This window comes from Megalobrama amblycephala, linkage group LG11 (genome assembly GCF_018812025.1).
Source record: "Megalobrama amblycephala isolate DHTTF-2021 linkage group LG11, ASM1881202v1, whole genome shotgun sequence".
NCBI classification, from domain to species: Eukaryota; Metazoa; Chordata; class Actinopteri; order Cypriniformes; family Xenocyprididae; genus Megalobrama; species Megalobrama amblycephala.
Window position 1 is genome coordinate 34655493 of NC_063054.1, and position 17555 is coordinate 34673047.

A 17555-nucleotide genomic window follows, 5' to 3' on the forward strand; every position below is an offset into this window, starting at 1 on the left:
ATATAAAATGATAAATGTGTCTGTTAAACGACTTACCTTATTTATGTCGTGGCAGTTGCAGAAACCAGTGAAGATGAGTGATGGATTTGTTCAACTGCAATCCAGCTGTCACCATAAAAATCTGCTCAATGCCATGTGGAAGCTGAGGACCATGGGAAACCTGTGCGACATCACAGTGCAGGTGGACTTTCAAGGAGAGCTGGAGGAGTTTGAAGCCCATCAGGTGGTCCTCGCCGCATCCAGTGGTTACTTCAAATCCCATCTCTTAGCTAGTGACCAAGTGAAAAAGATTTTCCTGTGTGAAATTTCACCAAATGCATTTGCAAAATTCTTGGAGTATGTGTATTCTGGGAAAATGGAGGTGGAGAAAAGTTACATCAGTACTGTATTACAAATGGCTAATCTCCTGAAGTGCCAAGACTTGGTGGATGCATGTGAGGCAGAAATTCCCAGCGCCGTTTCAGCTGAATCTCTGCAGAAAGATGATGTGGATTCAAATACTTCAAGTACACAAGTCAAGACAAAACAAGAATGTGTGAAAAGAGCAATAAAGAGAAAAAAGACAGTGAAAGTGCCCGAAAATGTGAAGGAGACAGAACTGGACGTGCACGGCAGGAGAAGCAGTAGGTTAGCCGGTCGCAGAGTCTCTGTGGACTTCCCTCTGAAAAAGTCAAAGATACAAACAGAAACGTTGGACGAATCCGACACGGCAGCAGAAGAAGAACAGATGTCACATGATCCACAGGCAGAACCATTACAGGATGCTTTGGGTGAAAAAGACACTTGCGATGACACTGGGTCCGAGTCACCTCACGATGAGGGACCTGAGGAAGACCCTCAAGAATCAGACTACCTGCCTAATGAGGAAATGGACGAGGGTGACGAGGCAGATGAAGCAGAGAAGGAAATCAAGAAAGGAACTGCAAAGTACAGGTGTGAAAAATGCAGCCGCTCTTTCTACTACGAGAAGAGCTACATGAAACACTTGAAGGTCAGCCACGGGGTTCAAATGGACACCACGTTCCGCTGTGACATCTGCCAGCAGACGTTTGCCAACCGCTGCAATCTGAAAATCCACCAGAGGCACGTGCACAACGACGAGAGGCTCTTCCCCTGCGATATCTGCAACAAAACCTTCAAGCGCAAGAAGGACGTGACCCGCCACAGACGGCAGGTGCACGAGGGCGGCACGGACAGGCACTACTGCCACATCTGCGGCAAATCTCTGAGCTCCAAAACGGCCCTGACTCTGCATGAGAGGACGCATTCGGGGGACAAACCCTTCAAATGCGATGAGTGTGGATCCAGATTCTCCCAGAGTTCAGCCCTCAAGACACATCAAAGGTAGTGGGATACACTAGTTTGGCTGATTCAAGTGATTTGAACAAACCCCAAAATCTCCTACTCTAAATATTAGGGTGTTAAAATATGAATGCTTCATCAAATTGGCTTTTGTCAGTAAGCAACCACTCGTTATTAGCCACACATATTAGCAACCTGTTCTGAAAACCTTAGCAGCTGTATAGCAACACCCTGGCAACAAGCCACAACACGCTACCATCATGACAGCAAAATTTGCACAGGCATTGCTCACATTTTCCTCAGAAAAAGTGGAAATCTAATTTTTTTTATTTTATGGCCTATAATATAATATCACATATATATATATATATATACAGTACAGTCTAAAAGTTTGGAACCACTACGATTTTTAATGTTTTTAAAAGACGTTTCGTCTGCTCACCAAGGCTACATTTATTTAATTAAAAATACAGTAAAAAACAGTAATATTGTGAAATATTATTACAATTTAAAATAACTGTTTTCTATTTGAATATATTTCACAAAGTAATTTATTCCTGTGATGGCAAAGCTGAATTTTCAGCATCATTACTCCAGTCTTCAGTGTCACATGATCCTTCAGAAATCATTCTAATATGCTGATTTGCTGCTCAAGAAACATTTAATGTGTACAATATTTTTTTTCAGGATTATTTGATGAATAGAAAGTTCAAAAGAACAGTGTTTATCTGAAATCTAATCTTTTGTAACATTATAAATGTTTTTACTGCCACTTTTGATTGATTTAATGCATCCTTGCTGAATAAAAGTATTCATTTCTTTCATTTCTTTTCAAAAAAATAAAAATAAAAATTCTTACTGACCCCAAACTTTTGAACGGTAGTGTATAATGCTACAGAAGCTTTGTATTTCAGATAAATGCTGTTCTTTTGAACTTTCTATTCATCAAGGAATCCTGAAAAAAAAAAAGTACACAACTGTTTTCAACATTGAAAATAATCATAAATGTTTATTGAGCAGCAAATCAGCATATTAGAATGATTTCTGAAGGATCATGTGACACTGAAGACTGGAGTAATGATGCTGAAAATTCAGCTTTGCATCACAGGAATAAATTACTTTGTCAAATATATTTAAATAGTACACAGTTATTTTAAATTGTAATAATATTTCACAATATTACTGTTTTTTACTGTATTTTTAATTAAATAAATGTAGCCTTGGTGAGCAGACGAAACTTCTTTTAAAAACATTAAAAATCTTAGTGGTTCCAAACTTTTGGACTGTACTGTGTATATATATATATATATATATATATATATATATAATTTCATATAGTATGATGTCAGTATTTTGACAAAAAATACTGTTCACACCTGGTGAAAAACAAAAACCTTTCAAAATACATTTTAGAATACTAGTGCAGAAAATGAAAAGTGGTGGAATTATAATTGTTAAAAGGGTTAGCTCAACCAAAAATGAAAATTCTGCCATTAATTGCTCACCCTCAAGTGAAGATATTTTTTGATGAAATCAGAGATTTCTGTCCCTCCATTGACAGACTACGCAGCTACCACTTTCTAGGTCCAGAAAGGTAGTAAAGACATCATTAAAGTAATCCATGCGACTCCAGTGGTTTAACCTCAATTTATGAAACAATGCGAGTGCTTTGTTAAAAAAAAAAAAAAAAAAAAACATAATTTACCACTTTATTTACAAAATATTAATCTCCAACGCACGTTCGTGTAACAACGTCCGCTCTTATGTCAACACAACATGTATGCATCATGGTGTTCTCATAAACACATTGGAGATTAATATTTTGTAAATAAAGTGGTAAATTATGTTTTTTTTTTTTTTTTTTTTTTTGAGCAAACAAAGCACTCACGTCACTTCATAAAATTGAGGTTAAAGGGTTAGTTCACCCAAAAATGAAAATTCTGTCATTTTTTACTCACCCTCATGCCGTTCCACACCCGCAAGACCTTCGTTAATCTTTGGAACACAAATCAATATATTTTAGTTGAAATCCTGCATAGGGAGCAATGACACTTCCTCTCTCAAGATCCATTAATGTACTAAAAACATATTTAAATCAGTTCATGTGAGTACAGTGGTTCAATATTAATATTATAAAGTGACGAGAATATTTTTGGTGCACCAAAAAAACAAAATAACGACTTATTTAGTGATGGCCGATTTCAAAACACTGCTTCAGGAAGCATCGGAGCACAGATGAATCAGATGAACTGATTTAAATATGTTTTTAGTACATTAATGGATCTTGAGAGAGGAAATGTCATTGCTCCCTATGAAGGCCTCACGGAGCCATCGGATTTCAACTAAAATATCTTAATTTGTGTTCCGAAGATTAATGAAGGTCTTACGGTTGTGGAACGGCATGAGGGTGAGTAATAAATGACAGAATTTTCATTTTTGGGTGAACTAACCCTTTAAACCACTGGAGTCACATGGATTACTTTAATGATGTCTTTACTACCTTTCTGGGGCTTTAAAGTGGTAGTTGATCTTCATTTTTGTTCAGAAGATGAGCGAATGTCTTACGGTTTGGAACGACATGAGGGTGAGTAATTAATGACAATTTTTGGGTGAACTATCCCTTTAAACATGGTGGTTTAAATTGCAAATACTGAAATAGTCACATATATGTTATGCATCCTTAATGAACATCTTGGGTTATGCATTAATTATTTAAGCATTCTATCTTATATTTCCAGGATCCACACCGGAGAAAAACCTTTCGCCTGTGACCTCTGTGATGCCAGATTTACCCAGAACCACATGCTGTCTTACCACAGAAGATGCCACACAGGTGAGTGAACTGATTCTTGTTACTGAAAGAGAAATAATATGATGGCAAAAGATGATGACTTCCTCTTCTCTAGGTGAAAAGCCGTTCATGTGTGAGAACTGTGGGAAGAGCTTTGCATCCAAAGAATACCTGAAACATCACAACAGAATCCATTCTGGATTCAGACCCTACAAATGTGAAACCTGCGGAAGAGCATTTGCTCAGAGGAACTCCCTCCACCAGCATATGAAAATACACACAGGTATCCTTCACAAGTAGCTGAATATTGCTGTGCATTTCACTCAAGTAGTGCAAAAATGGTCATTTTATATTGATAATATAAAATAGTGGGAAAAGCTGTTTGATGAAAGACACCAATGTGCAATAAATAATTGCATTAATTATAATTACAATAAATATAGTTCATAAGCATAACCATAGGCTGGTGATGATAAAGCAATGCACTACTGATGTACGGTCACAGGTTCTTGTTTATTTTACAATAGGGACGATCATTAAAAAAACAGAACTATCTGTTTTGACACTGCTTTCTTCACAGGTGAAAGGCCGTATCATTGTAAGGACTGTGATAAACAGTTCACTCAACTCAACGCCCTGCAGAGACATCAGAGAATCCACACAGGAGAGAAGCCGTACATGTGCAGCATGTGTGGAAGAACGTTCACAGACAAATCCACCGTACGCCGACACACTATGGTAAAGAACCAGCTTGGTTTTATAAGTGGGGTTATAGTGCCTATAAAACATATATTCACACCCATGGGCTTTCAGTTCATTGCATTACAACATTAAATCATGATTTATTTAACTATAAATGGTGCAAAAAGTCCAGAAAGGGCTGTAAGTATCTTTATAGGTTTCAGTATGCCAACTAAACCCGTTACTGTTTCCTAACTTTTGGAACAAATTAAAACTTGTATTTAAAATCTGAAAAAGTATTTTTAAAGGGATAGCTCACACAAAAATGAAAATTATCCCATAATTTACTCACCCTCAAGCCATCCTATGTGTATATGACTTTCTTCTTTCAGTCAAACAGAATCGGAGTTATATGAAAAAATATCCTGGCTCTTCCAAGCTTTATAATGGAAGTGAATAGTAACCGATATTTTGAAGCCCAAAAAGTGCATCCATTCATCATGACAGTAATCCATACGGCTCCTGGGGGTTAATAAAGGCCTTCTGAAGCGAAGCGATGCGTTTTTATAAGAAAAATATTTATATTTATAACTTTGTAAACTTTAGGCTTCCATACGCAAGTCGAATCCCGCGGAAGAGTGAACTTTGACCTGAAGTATTGACGAACACGAAAGCACAGAGGATGGAGCAAAGCAAAACACTGGTCACGAATTAGAAGTCTAAAATGAGAATTTTTAAAGAGACATGTCGGTGGAGCTTGAGTTTGCTGCCCAGCCCTATTTATTTGAACCACAAGAGGCGTCTACTCTCACCTAAGCTTATGCTACTCCTACATCCTGCGTCATACGCCGAAACTCGACTCTCTTGTGAACGCGCTAACGGACGTTACCCGAAGCTAGTGGTTATAGTCTATAAAGTTTTAAATATGGATATTTTTCTTACAAAAATGCATCGCTTCACTTCAGAAGGCCTTTATTAACCCACTGGAGTCGAATGGATTACTTTTATAAGGGATGGAGGCGCTTTTTGGGCTTCAAAATCTCAGGTACCATTCACTCCCATTATAAAGCTTGGAAGAGCCAGAATATTTTTTAATATAACTCTGATTGTGTTTGACTGAAAGAAGAAAATCATATACACCTAGGATGGCTTGATGGTGAGTGAATTATGGGATAATTTTCTTGGGTGAACTATCCCTTTAAGTTGGTAGGGATTTAGTGGTGCGCATTGAATTGGGACTTAATATAATCAAACTTTTTCGATATTGCAGACTCATGACAAACAAACTCCATGGAAGAACTTCCTGGTTGTTTTGGAGGGAAATGTTGAAGACAGAGTCAAGAAATCTAAAGGCTCTTCTCAGAAAAAGGACAAGGCAGCGGCTGCTGTTCCCGAAGCACAGGCTCATCAGAGCGACACAGGGAAGCCCCAAGAAGTGTTGGCTGTGTCCGGAGAGCCCGTGACCATTTCTGGAGACTGGGCCGGACCTGGAACCATCGCGCTGGTCAGCCACTCCGCCCTGGGCGGTCTCACGGTCATCCAGACCGAAGTGCCCGTGGGCACACAACTGCAGCCGTTAGTCACCACGGACGGCACCAGCGTTATATCTCTGGATGCTTCTGCAGTTGGGATGCCCGTCACCGTTCCCTTTTCTATCCCCATTTCGGTCGCGCATTCCATCAGCGTTTCGTCATCGATATCCGGTTCTGTGCCCATCACAGTCACCGGTCACGTTTCAGATGCCATATTGGCTCCAGCAACGACTGCTGCAGCATCAGGAGCCGATGAAACAGAGAACGTTCTGGCTTCGGCTGCAGATGAAGAGTGTGTAGCGGTCCAGTCTGTTATGGTAGGGGAGACGGACTGTGCAGACACCCAACAGGAAGTCGACAAAATCATTCAGACTGCAGATGCTTCAAACGGCATAGAAATCTCAGAAGGAGAGGGTGCCGAGTAGATGATATCAACTTCAGTTTCAAAAACTCGGCAGAATCGATCAGTTGTAAATACTTTATGAAGGATATCAAAATGTTCATTTACAGTCTTGATTTGGTGCCGTGATTGGAGAAAATCATCTATATTGTGTGTAACTTGTACAGTTCTTAAATCACAACGTTAAATTCTTCTCTGGTTTGTTTCTGACAACATCACATACGATTTCCCCTTTAATTTCTAGGGAACGTCTTGTCATTATTTGTGTTTTTTTTTGTGTTTCTTGTAAAACCAAATATTTGCTTTATAATGCTTTTCATTGATATTTATTATGCTCAACACTACAAGTACACCTTTCAAATGATGTAATGCTTCCTTTTTAGTATACTACAATCATGTGTATAATGATTTGCAACCATGAAAACACTCCTTTAAGTCGTTCAATAAAGTGTCTACTGAATTCAGCTTCCTTTTTGTCTTTTAGATCAAGAGATGCCCAAACCAGGGCCCGCAGGCAAAAGTTGACCCATGAAGACCTTTAAAAAAAAGAATAAGTGAATAAAAAAAAAAAAAGTACATTTTAATATAATATAGTTGGATGTAATGTCTTTTCAAGTTAAAGATTTGGGCATCTATGTTTTTGAATATGTATTAATATATATATACACACATATATAGACGACCATTCAAAAGTTTGGGGTCAGTAAGATTTTTTTTTTTTTTTGAAAGAAATGAATACTTTTATTCAGCAAGGAAGCATTAAATTGATGTGAAATTTTTCTCTTTTTCTTTCCTTAACTAGCCATGTAATTTGATCATCAATGTACGCAGCACAAGCAGCATAGGTGTTACTTGCCATAATGCAGTATTTAGGCGGAAACCGACAGAACTGAATCATGTAGCCATTTCAGTACTGGTTTTTATTTCTGTACATTCTCACAGACATTCAAAGACATCAGTTGCTCTGTGGGAAAGTACATAGTTTGGTACGCCTTCATGGCTTCTTAAAAACTCTAGAGTATGGTAAAATACAGACGTCACGACACGTGAAACACAGAATGACATGCGCTGCTGAAGACCACAGGAGTGGAGAGTAACATGAGCTTTGCATTCACAACACGACACACAGAGAGCATGTTAATAAAGGTTATACAAGGATTTTATAAACGCATCAATTTCTGAGCTGATGGAGATGGTGATTTAACGCTGTAAAAAATATATAGTTAAATGGATTTTTTGATTAATATTAATAGAGTAATAATATATTTATAATATGTATGACTAATTATAATATCATTAGACTAATTATAATATTTTAGATAATAATTAAATTAAATAAATAAACATTTAAGAAAACAATCCAAAAGTAAAATTTCAAAGAGTGGATAAAAAAAAGAAATCATTTCCATCCGGTATGACACGATAAAGACATTTTTGTAGGAATTTAAATTCCCATTCAAAATGGTGGATTATGGGAAACTCTCAGTGCTGCATGAATGTCTGGTGTTACTTGAACACCGATTAAAATTAAACATGAGCTGCATTTTGAGGCCTGCATGCCAACTAGTGTAAGCAGACTACAAAAACTGCACAAATAAAAACAACAAAAGGTCAATGTCTAAATAATACTAATCAAAATACACAATCCTGCTGCACCGACTCAATAATTAATAATCTGTACAATTCATGCAGCTCTAGCACATTGCAATTCAGTGACTGTTGCAAAAGAACCCGAGGACTATCTCAAATTCCCATTGTATCCTCAAATCTCCGCGTTTCCAGAAATACCCTCGTAACGCACCAGGGAAACCAGAGCAGATCTTTGAACTGCAGTGCCAAATTTTGATATGTGCTATATTATATAACTGGATATCAATGTTAACAGTACAGGCTTATAAGTATATTCTCTAGAAATGCTGCTGCAATACATTTTGACATACTGTTTTGGGAAACCTGGACTAGGCCATTGCACAAAACTGATGTGAAATGGAAGTGGGGGAAGAGGGTGCCATGCAGTGGGTGGTCCAGATCATTTTAGGTCGCCCTCGTCACCCTGAATAGTCTTCTTGATCCGCAGAAGCATGGTGGTGTGCCACTGGTCCAAGCGTGAGATGGAGTCAAACTCCTTCACCTGAAAGATGGAGAGGATAAACTCTTATCATATGGAGGAACTGTAGAAGACTGAACTCAATACAGGGCTATTAGCATTAACTATAACTTAAACATTTTTTCATTGAAAGAAAGCTGAAATAAAACAAATATTAGTTGAAAAAATTTGAAATGTTGCCTTGGCAATAAACTGAAATAAGTTTGGGTTGAAGCACTAAAATTATTAACTCGAAAGGAGTAAAAACTAAAACTACTAATATAATAAATTAGTCCTAAATAGCAATATTTATAAAAAAAAAAAAAAATCACATAACAAAATTACTAAAGATTAAACAAAAACGAACATGAAAACTAAGAATATAATTAAAAATATTAATAAAAACTAAAATTGACACTGACGCACATTAGTGTCACCAAAAGGAATTGCAAAAATGAGGACCAAGTAGACAGTCCCGACCCAGACTCATGCCATTGGTTGAAGAAAAAAAATCAATTAAATTTATTTTTTAAGAATAAAATGGAAAGATGATTTCATGGATTTGCTTTTAAAGATGCTGACAGTAAAAGTCTTACCGCTTCTGTGAAAGCCTCAGCGTTTTGCTCCTCATGGGCCTCTAGAAGTTTCTGTAAGGACAAAAAGTCTTATAATTACACAACAATGAATATTAATTTTTGAAAGTGGTGTAAAACTTGATGTTTACAGCTCAATGACCACTTCAGTGATGGGGAACGTTCTTTGCTTGCTTTCTCTATATAATTTATTCCCAATTTGAATAACCGTTTCCTTTTTGAATGCTACTAAGATAACCAATGTGAAATCTTGATTTTCTAATACAATAAATGATTCTCAGGTTGCATTGCCTGTGTAGAATATGCCGTTTTTCCACAAACAAAACGTTTGTAATGTATTCTGTTAATAGACATCATTATTAAAATATCAAGGGCAATAATCCACAATAATAATAGTGCAGCCTTAAAATGTAATGAGTTCCTATTTTTTAATTTCATAATTATGACTCTGCATAGCCATACTGACCACGCCGATGACATGTGATGTCTACGCAAGCAGGTGCGCGGAGGTATGGAAAATTTTGACAGCCATGTAGGATATCGTATCATTGCATTCAGACAGAACGCAATGATTGGATGAACATTTTTGGTCCTGAGACTTCCACATAAGTATATGCACATGGTTTAATATAAAATATTCCTGTCAGATATGGTTCGAGTCCTTCAATGCTTTACCCACTAGTCTAATCAACCCTGATTAAAAATGTGTTTTTATATACATCACAAACTCTATAATCACAAACCTTCATAAGTTTGCATTCTCTTGAATCCGAGAAGGCTGGAAACATCTCTTCATACTTTTCAATAGCAATCTATAACAGAAAAGAAATCATACATGTCATCCGTATCAGTTCTCCATATCATTCAGCGCATCCTCGATCGAGAACTGACCTTTGCGTTTAGCTCATCCACGATGAAGTGACACAAAGAAGCTTTGAAGAAGTATTCTTTGGCGCTGTATTTCAGAAGGGGATTGTCCATGGTGTTGCTTCCAACCTGTTCAAACACACAGACAGGAATTCCCGAGTGATTTAGCAACTGCTGGTGAGCGAGTAATGTTGGAAGAATCTGCAGGAGATCGACAGATGGCATACCTGCTCGTAAATCTCTATTGCTTTCGGGTACTGTTCTAACTGAGCGCTGTATGAAGCCACCTTCAGCAGACACTTGTTTGCAGAGCTGTAAATGAAGAAAATGGACCATATCAAAGCTTAAACTAACATACAAAATGCCTTAATAATAAAACCTGGGGAAAACACAAGACCTTGACTATTTGGCTTACCTGTTTGATTCCTCTCCTTTGTAATAGTCAGCCGCTTGTTCATAATGTGCAATCGCCTTTGATCAACCAGACACAGAATCAATTTTGTAGTTTTAAGAATTCAGTGTCCTACAGAATAAATCTGTTCTACATTCTCAGTATATGCCATATAAATAAGATGCACCTTCGGGTTACACCAAATGACATTTTCGTACCTTCTCAATGTCCACCAGCTCTGACTCGTACACCTCAGCGATTGTGATATGATGCTTGGCTGCGATGGTGAATCTTCCCTGAGGATAGAACAGAGAAGACATTCAAAAAATGAATATCAACTGAATATTTCATTCAAGCTTTTCTAATATATTTGAACATCTACAACGTTTGCGGATTATACAGATTATAAGTCTCATCTAGTGACTTTATGAATTCTCCTAGATTTTGGAAGGAAGAGAAATGCTTTACGGTCTCATTATTCTGTTCAAATGCTCTGTGGGAGTTTTGCCTGTAATAGTTGGTGGATTGCTGGACAGTTAAAAAGTGAATTGCAGTTTAAAATGCTCCCAGATGAAACACAGAACAGAAATGGAACAGCCTGACTGAACATTACATGAACTATGATTTTGACTGCTATAAAAACATCTTACCATGTCTGTGTAAATATCAATGGCTGCGTTTAAGCACTTGATAGCCTCTAATCGCAAGCATTAAAGAGAAGGAGGAGGAAGAGTTAGACAGTCAGACTTATGATCAATGATATGGAAACAAAACAATTTATTGACTTCTAAGGGTATTTTTTGTCTATTCAGTGATTTACTCTTTAATCTGAGTAATTATATATATATATATATATATATATATATATATATATATATATATATATATATATATATATATATATATATACATATATATATATATATATTATTATTATTAAAATTTCTAATAAACTGTATATGAAGACTTCAGATGCAAAAGCCTCTAAGTGCCATCTGAAATTTTCTTCTAAAATGAGCATTTTTATCAAGCTCGTATGTTTTGGTTCAGTAATTTCACTTTAATGGCAATTAATAGGTCCTTTTCATTGCCATTAAAGTGAAATAACTGAACATAACTAAATATCTAAGTCTTCATATGCAAAATTCACTAATATTTCATGTACTCACCCTCAAGTTGTTCCAAACCTGTATTCATTTCTTTCTTTTGCTGAACACAAAAGAAGATGATTTGAAGAATGTGGGTAACCAAACAGTTTCTGGTCCCCACTGACTTCCATGGTATTCTTCAAAATATCTTCCTTTATGTTCGGCACAAGAATAAACTTCATGCAGGTTTAGCACAACTTGAGGGAGAGTAAATAATGACAATTTTCCTTTTTGGGTCAACTATCCCTTTAAGTGCAATGAATCATACATTCTTATGCCATATAGAGTCAGAGGACAGTGTTTATTGTCTGAGCTTCACTGTTCTGATGTTCTTCAAACTTCAGTGTTGTTATTGTTAATTAAAACTATTAAAAAATTGTTTCATTAATTGAAATATTATAAATAAGAAAAAAAAAACTAAATTAAATAGAAATATTAAAAATAAATAATACAAATGACAAAAATCACATAAAATTACTAAAACCATAATTTAAAAATTAAAACTGAAAACTAATTCAAAGTATTAATACATACTACAATATATAATACAGTATATAATGCTAAAACAACACTGTTCAGTTCAAACAGAAACAACTGTTATAAAATGAGATTCATTTAGTTAAAGGTACACTATATAACTTTTTTTCCTCTAGCCGTTAAAAAACAAAACTGCATGCATTTTGCGGAAGAACATTGTTTTGTCTGTGCTAAATATGGTTATCATACTGCTCATAAAACATTCACTACTAGGCTTAAGAGATATAACCAGTTTAGATGGAAAGGATCTCAAGCTGAAGACTTTACTGTAGCTTTACCCATTAATAGCCATAATGAACATAATCAACAACCATAATGAAATAACCCTTCACAATAGATAATGCTGTACAATGAACTCTGTTAGAGGCAATTTATCTGTTCAATAAAATACTTGACTCAATACCTTACAACATTTCAAATCTCTCAGTTCTCGACATCTCAGAAAAACACATGTTGATTCTTGTTTTATTACAAACTCTGTTGCTTTTTCTTTTTCCCCAGCAGACTCTCCTCTTTTTTCCCCAGAGATTGGCTTCCATGTCAACCTTTCTCACTTGTTGTGACAACTAACCTACACCACTCCCACATCATACAAGCATCAAAGGAGCCAGAGCAACTTTTCTCTATTTACAGATATGACAAGACACATACAGGCGAATGATGCATGTATGCAATTTCATGCTAGGTCTAAAATATAAACAATTGTAATAGGCTACTATAGTAAATCCGGGTAAGACAAAAACAAGTTTTGGAAGAAGGATTGATGATGTATTGACTTATTTTTTTAAATGTTGTCAATTTTGACAAAAAAAAAAAAAGTTACGTAGTGTACCTTTAATGAATCCAGTAAGCAATAAAGTGATAGGATGAACTGATTCTTAAAGATTTGGTTTAAGAACACATTTAGGATTATGTCAGGCCTCATACAGTATATTCATCATGAGATGCATCAACATCTGCTCATTCAGAATAAATCATCTCTGTGATTGTCATGAAACTAGGAGTTATCATCTGTGTCCTCACCATGTGGATCTGCCTTCTTGAAGGCGTTTCCCGCATCAACGTAGCTGGTGGCCGAATCGTGCTTATTCTGAAGCTGCATGTGAAGTCTGGCCGCCTGACAGAAAGCATTGCCTGCAGCTGGATACAAACACACAAACCTCATCAGTGCAATACGAATATATAATAAACATAATACATCCTGTAAATTACAAACAAAGCCATTTTAATATTGAAGATAACACTATAATAATTTGCATTAATGAGATAATCATTCAGAAATTAGCAGTGGTTAGTGGCCATTCAAACAATTTGAATGTGTGTTACATAATAATGATCTTTTAAGCATTATATAATACAATAATGATTGTTAAAGATGAAGTATGTAATTCCTGCACCACTAAAAAGCACATACCACTCCAGTTTTTGGCCATTTTGAACATGTTGGCCGCTCTGGCGTACATCTCACAAGCCTCTTCCACTTTGTGATTTCCCCTGAAAGATGTGAGAAAATTCAGATTTTTTTCCGTCCATTTTAATATCTTAAAATTATAATGATTGCCTAATAAATCTATAAGCCAGAAGTTAAATGACTTATAAATATTGGTCAGGATTAAAAAGCAAAATTTGATTGTATATATATTATTGGGTTAAGTTAGAAAAGCATAGCTGGTAATAAACAGAAAGACCTAGATAGCTTGTGTCCTGGTGGAAATATTCAATTGGGTCAGTTTTTGAAGTGCCTCATATCATATTAATCAAACCTATTCAAATTAAATCCATTTCCAACATACTAGGTCAGAGCTTGTTTACTATAAATAACACTGAATATATGCTTATATGTTTGGGATGGCAGTAGAACATCTCACTTTTATGTTGCTGTCAACACTGTGCTCTCTTAAAACTACTTTAATCGGCCGTTCTTTTAATAAATGTTAACTTTTAAAATAAGTTACAAGTCTAACTTGAATTATTAAAAAATAAGTACACTTAATAAATATTGAACTAGCAACACATATCTTGTTTTACAATAACTTTAACTGTATTTCATTATTAAATTAAATATTACATAATGTATAATTCATATATATATATATATATATATATATATATATATATATATATATATATATATATATATATATATATATATATTTAATTATATATATATGACACTTTTATCATTTTTCCTTCATAAACTGTATACTTTTATTCAGTAAATGTAAAAGTGTCATGACCTTCCCACTCGAATGCATTAACTAATAATATTTTGGGCATTGTGGTAGTACCACAAGACTGTGTTTCTTAGTATTATTATAGTGATATAAAAACAAAATGAATGTAAATACCGCAGCCACTGCGCCACTAATGCGCCAAACACAGAACACTTCACTTACTGGTCCAGTCATGCAATCACATCAAATATTATTGCTATTATTTGTTTTATTGTTAAGTCATTATGATTATTGCAAAGAAATTCAACTATCCTTTATAATAAACAAGTCTTTTTCTAGCGATTGATGCGCAAAGCGGCCTGTAACAGCTTGGCTCCGTTGTACAATGAAATTCATATATATTTTTAGTTTTTATGCATTAAAACACAGCGTTAACTAGTAAACCCGAAGCCAAAGCTTGAAAACATGATCATATTGCTTTATACGTTATACACTGTTTTAACGGACAAGCGGAATGGTGGGATAAATAGGGAAGGAAGCATCTGTTTAATCTTACCCAAACATTCCTCCTAAAAAAGAGCCAGAAGACTTCACTTTCTTATCGGCGTCAGCCATAAGCTGAATTGCCTCCTTTTCTTTCCCGGAATTGTCCATTACTTCTGTTGTTAAATTAACAAATAAACACAAAAATCTGTTTTCGCTTATCTGCTAGCTTCTCTCGCGCTCTGTCACTATGGCAGCGGGGGATTACTGTCATTGCGTTTATTAAGCGTGGGCGTACAGGACGCTCGATCGAGGAATTATGGGATTTTGAGTTCTGAGACGCACTGAAAAGAACTTCCTTTAAAGAGAATCGAACACGAATAACTACAACTCCCATACACAAACATAAACGCGCGTTACGTAATATTGCAATTATCTTATATCGAAATCATTGTACCCTCTCTTTTATAAATTTTGAGTTATAATAACAATTTTAGCTAAACAATATTTCAATGAATTGTTTTTACTTTAATTAGATTTGTGGTTTAGTGTACTTAGTGTATGTGAGGAATGGATAAGCATCGTAGGCTGAATTTTTTTGGGTTTGCACAGCTCAAATACAATTTGCATATATAGAGAACATGCTTTATTGAGGATTAATCAGCAACAAGCTTCTGCACTGCCACTGCAAAATATTATGATGAAAAATAAAAGGATCTTTCCATACTGAGCACTAGATGGCATTGTAGATCACCAGACTAGTTCACTACAGGGCGTCAAGGGCTGAAATATTGAAAGTAGCTCAGTGTTAGTTTGCATGGGCCATTAGCTACACAAATGTAAAAATACAAGCTTTTAACAGTACCTGACATAGTGTGCATATCTTAAAGTTGTAAAGAAACAGGCAGAACTTTAAAGTAGCGTGTAGTAGACTATTAAAACTCAAAGTACAACTCATCCACAAAGTACAACAAAAGCACCACACCTTTCCTCTGCTTATATAAAATTGTCATGAAAGGGTGGTTAGTTTCCGTTCCTCTGCTCTCTTTTGCAGCAATGTGTGGAAAACAATGACAGGTTACTGTTTCAAAACCTAGGGAGCATTTCTGGGCATTATAAGTGACCTCAGAATGTAGGACGGTCGCTCACTATTGTTTGAGACACAGCCAGTAGATAGGAGCAGCTTTGCTGGTGATTTTCCTTTGCTGCTTATATGTATAAGGTAGGAGAACAAATAGAAAGTGCTTACCTGCACAGTGTTAAATATTAATGAACACGGCCACAGCTGCAGAGTGACATTATTCATCAAAAGCCGTGTCAGATAAAAGAGTATTTCAACATGAAATATTTAAATGCCACATCTAGTTTCCTTGAATGAGATCAGCTTACTGTAACATTTACAATCATCCTGTATAAAAGATGATTTGAGAAAAATTGTTCTTGCTGAAAACCTTTCTGTGCTGGTCTGCTATGATTTGAGATGTAAAACCAAAGTCATACATCGATCAGGTATAACATTATGAGCACTGACAGGTGAATGAATCACCCTGATTATCTCTTCATCACGGCATCTGTTAGTGGGTGGGATATATTAGGCAGCAAGTGAACATTTTGTTCTCAAAGTTGATGTGTTAGAAGCAGGAAAAATGGGCAAGCGTAAGGATTAGAGCGAGTTTGACAAAGGCCAAATTGTGATGGCTGGACGACTGGGTCAGAGCATCTCCAAAACTGCAGCTCTTGTGGGGTTTTCCCGGTCTGTAGTGGTCAGTATCTATCAAAAGTGGTCCAAGGAAGGAACAGTGGTGAACCGGCGACAGGGTCATGGACGGCCAAGAGTCATTGATGCACGTGGGGAGCGAAGGCTGGACCGTGTGGTCCGATCCAACAGACGAGCTACTGTAGATCAAACTGCTCAAGAAGTTAATGCTGGTTTTGATAGAAAGGTGTCAGAATACACACAGTTTGTTGCGTATGGAGCTGCATAGTCACAGACCAGTCAGGGTGCCCATGCTGACCCCTGTCCACCGCCGAATGAGCCAACAGTGGACACGTGAGCATCAGAACTGGACCACGGAGCAATGGAAGAAGGTGGCCTGGTCTGGCGAATCATGTTTTCATTTACATCACATGGATGGTCGGGTGTGTGTGCGTCGCTTACCTGGGGAACACATGGAACCAGGATGCACTATGGGAAGAAGGCAATGTTCTGCTGGGAAACCTTGGGTCCTGCCATCCATGTGGATGTTACTTTGACACGTACCGCCTACCTAATCATTGTTGCAGACCATGTACACCCTTTCATGGAAACGGTATTCCCTGGTGGCTGTGGCCTCTTTCAGCAGGATAATGCGCCCTGCCACAAAGCAAAAATAGTTCAGGAATGGTTTGAGGAGAACAACAATGAGTTTGAGGTGTTGACTTGGCCTCCAAATTCCCCAGATCTTAATCCAATCGAGCATCTGTGGGATGTGCTGAACAAACAAGTCCAATCCATAGAGGCTCCACCTCGCAACTTACAGGACTTGAAGGATCTGCTGCTAACATCTTGGTGCCAGATACCACAGCACACC

At 36.6% G+C, this 17555-nt stretch overlaps 2 protein-coding genes and 1 long non-coding RNA gene across 4 annotated transcripts in view; 1 reads left to right on the top strand and 2 right to left on the bottom strand.

Moving 5' to 3' along the window:
* Positions 1–163, bottom strand: part of LOC125278454 — a 21047-nt gene extending 20884 nt beyond the window's left edge. Inside the window, exon 1 of the long non-coding RNA XR_007187146.1 lies at positions 37–163. This is a non-coding gene — a long non-coding RNA (uncharacterized LOC125278454). The remainder of the gene's footprint in view (positions 1–36) is intronic.
* gzf1 (GDNF-inducible zinc finger protein 1) overlaps positions 1–7166 on the top strand; it is a 7766-nt gene extending 600 nt beyond the window's left edge. The window contains exons 2-6 of the mRNA XM_048207646.1: positions 62–1344; positions 4041–4135; positions 4209–4376; positions 4674–4831; positions 6045–7166. Coding sequence (XP_048063603.1) covers positions 74–1344; positions 4041–4135; positions 4209–4376; positions 4674–4831; positions 6045–6731 — 2379 coding nt within the window. The 5' untranslated portion in view covers positions 62–73 and the 3' untranslated portion in view covers positions 6732–7166. The remainder of the gene's footprint in view (positions 1–61; positions 1345–4040; positions 4136–4208; positions 4377–4673; positions 4832–6044) is intronic.
* Positions 7167–7607: 441 nt separating this feature from the next.
* napbb (N-ethylmaleimide-sensitive factor attachment protein, beta b) lies at positions 7608–15267 on the bottom strand. Of its 2 annotated transcripts, XM_048207647.1 has the most exons (11): positions 15059–15267; positions 13743–13822; positions 13352–13468; positions 11294–11340; positions 10862–10939; positions 10668–10723; positions 10480–10564; positions 10277–10381; positions 10129–10197; positions 9389–9439; positions 7608–8837 (listed from the first exon to the last, which is right to left on the bottom strand). In XM_048207647.1, exons 1-11 carry the CDS (start codon positions 15154–15156, stop codon positions 8736–8738), a joined length of 888 nt encoding a protein of 295 aa, XP_048063604.1. In that variant the 5' UTR covers positions 15157–15267; the 3' UTR covers positions 7608–8735. The 2 variants fall into 2 exon arrangements, with proteins under 2 accessions (XP_048063604.1, XP_048063606.1); XM_048207649.1 differs by lacking the exon at positions 11294–11340 and having other exon boundaries at positions 15059–15120.
* Between the last annotated feature and the right edge of the window lie 2288 nt (positions 15268–17555).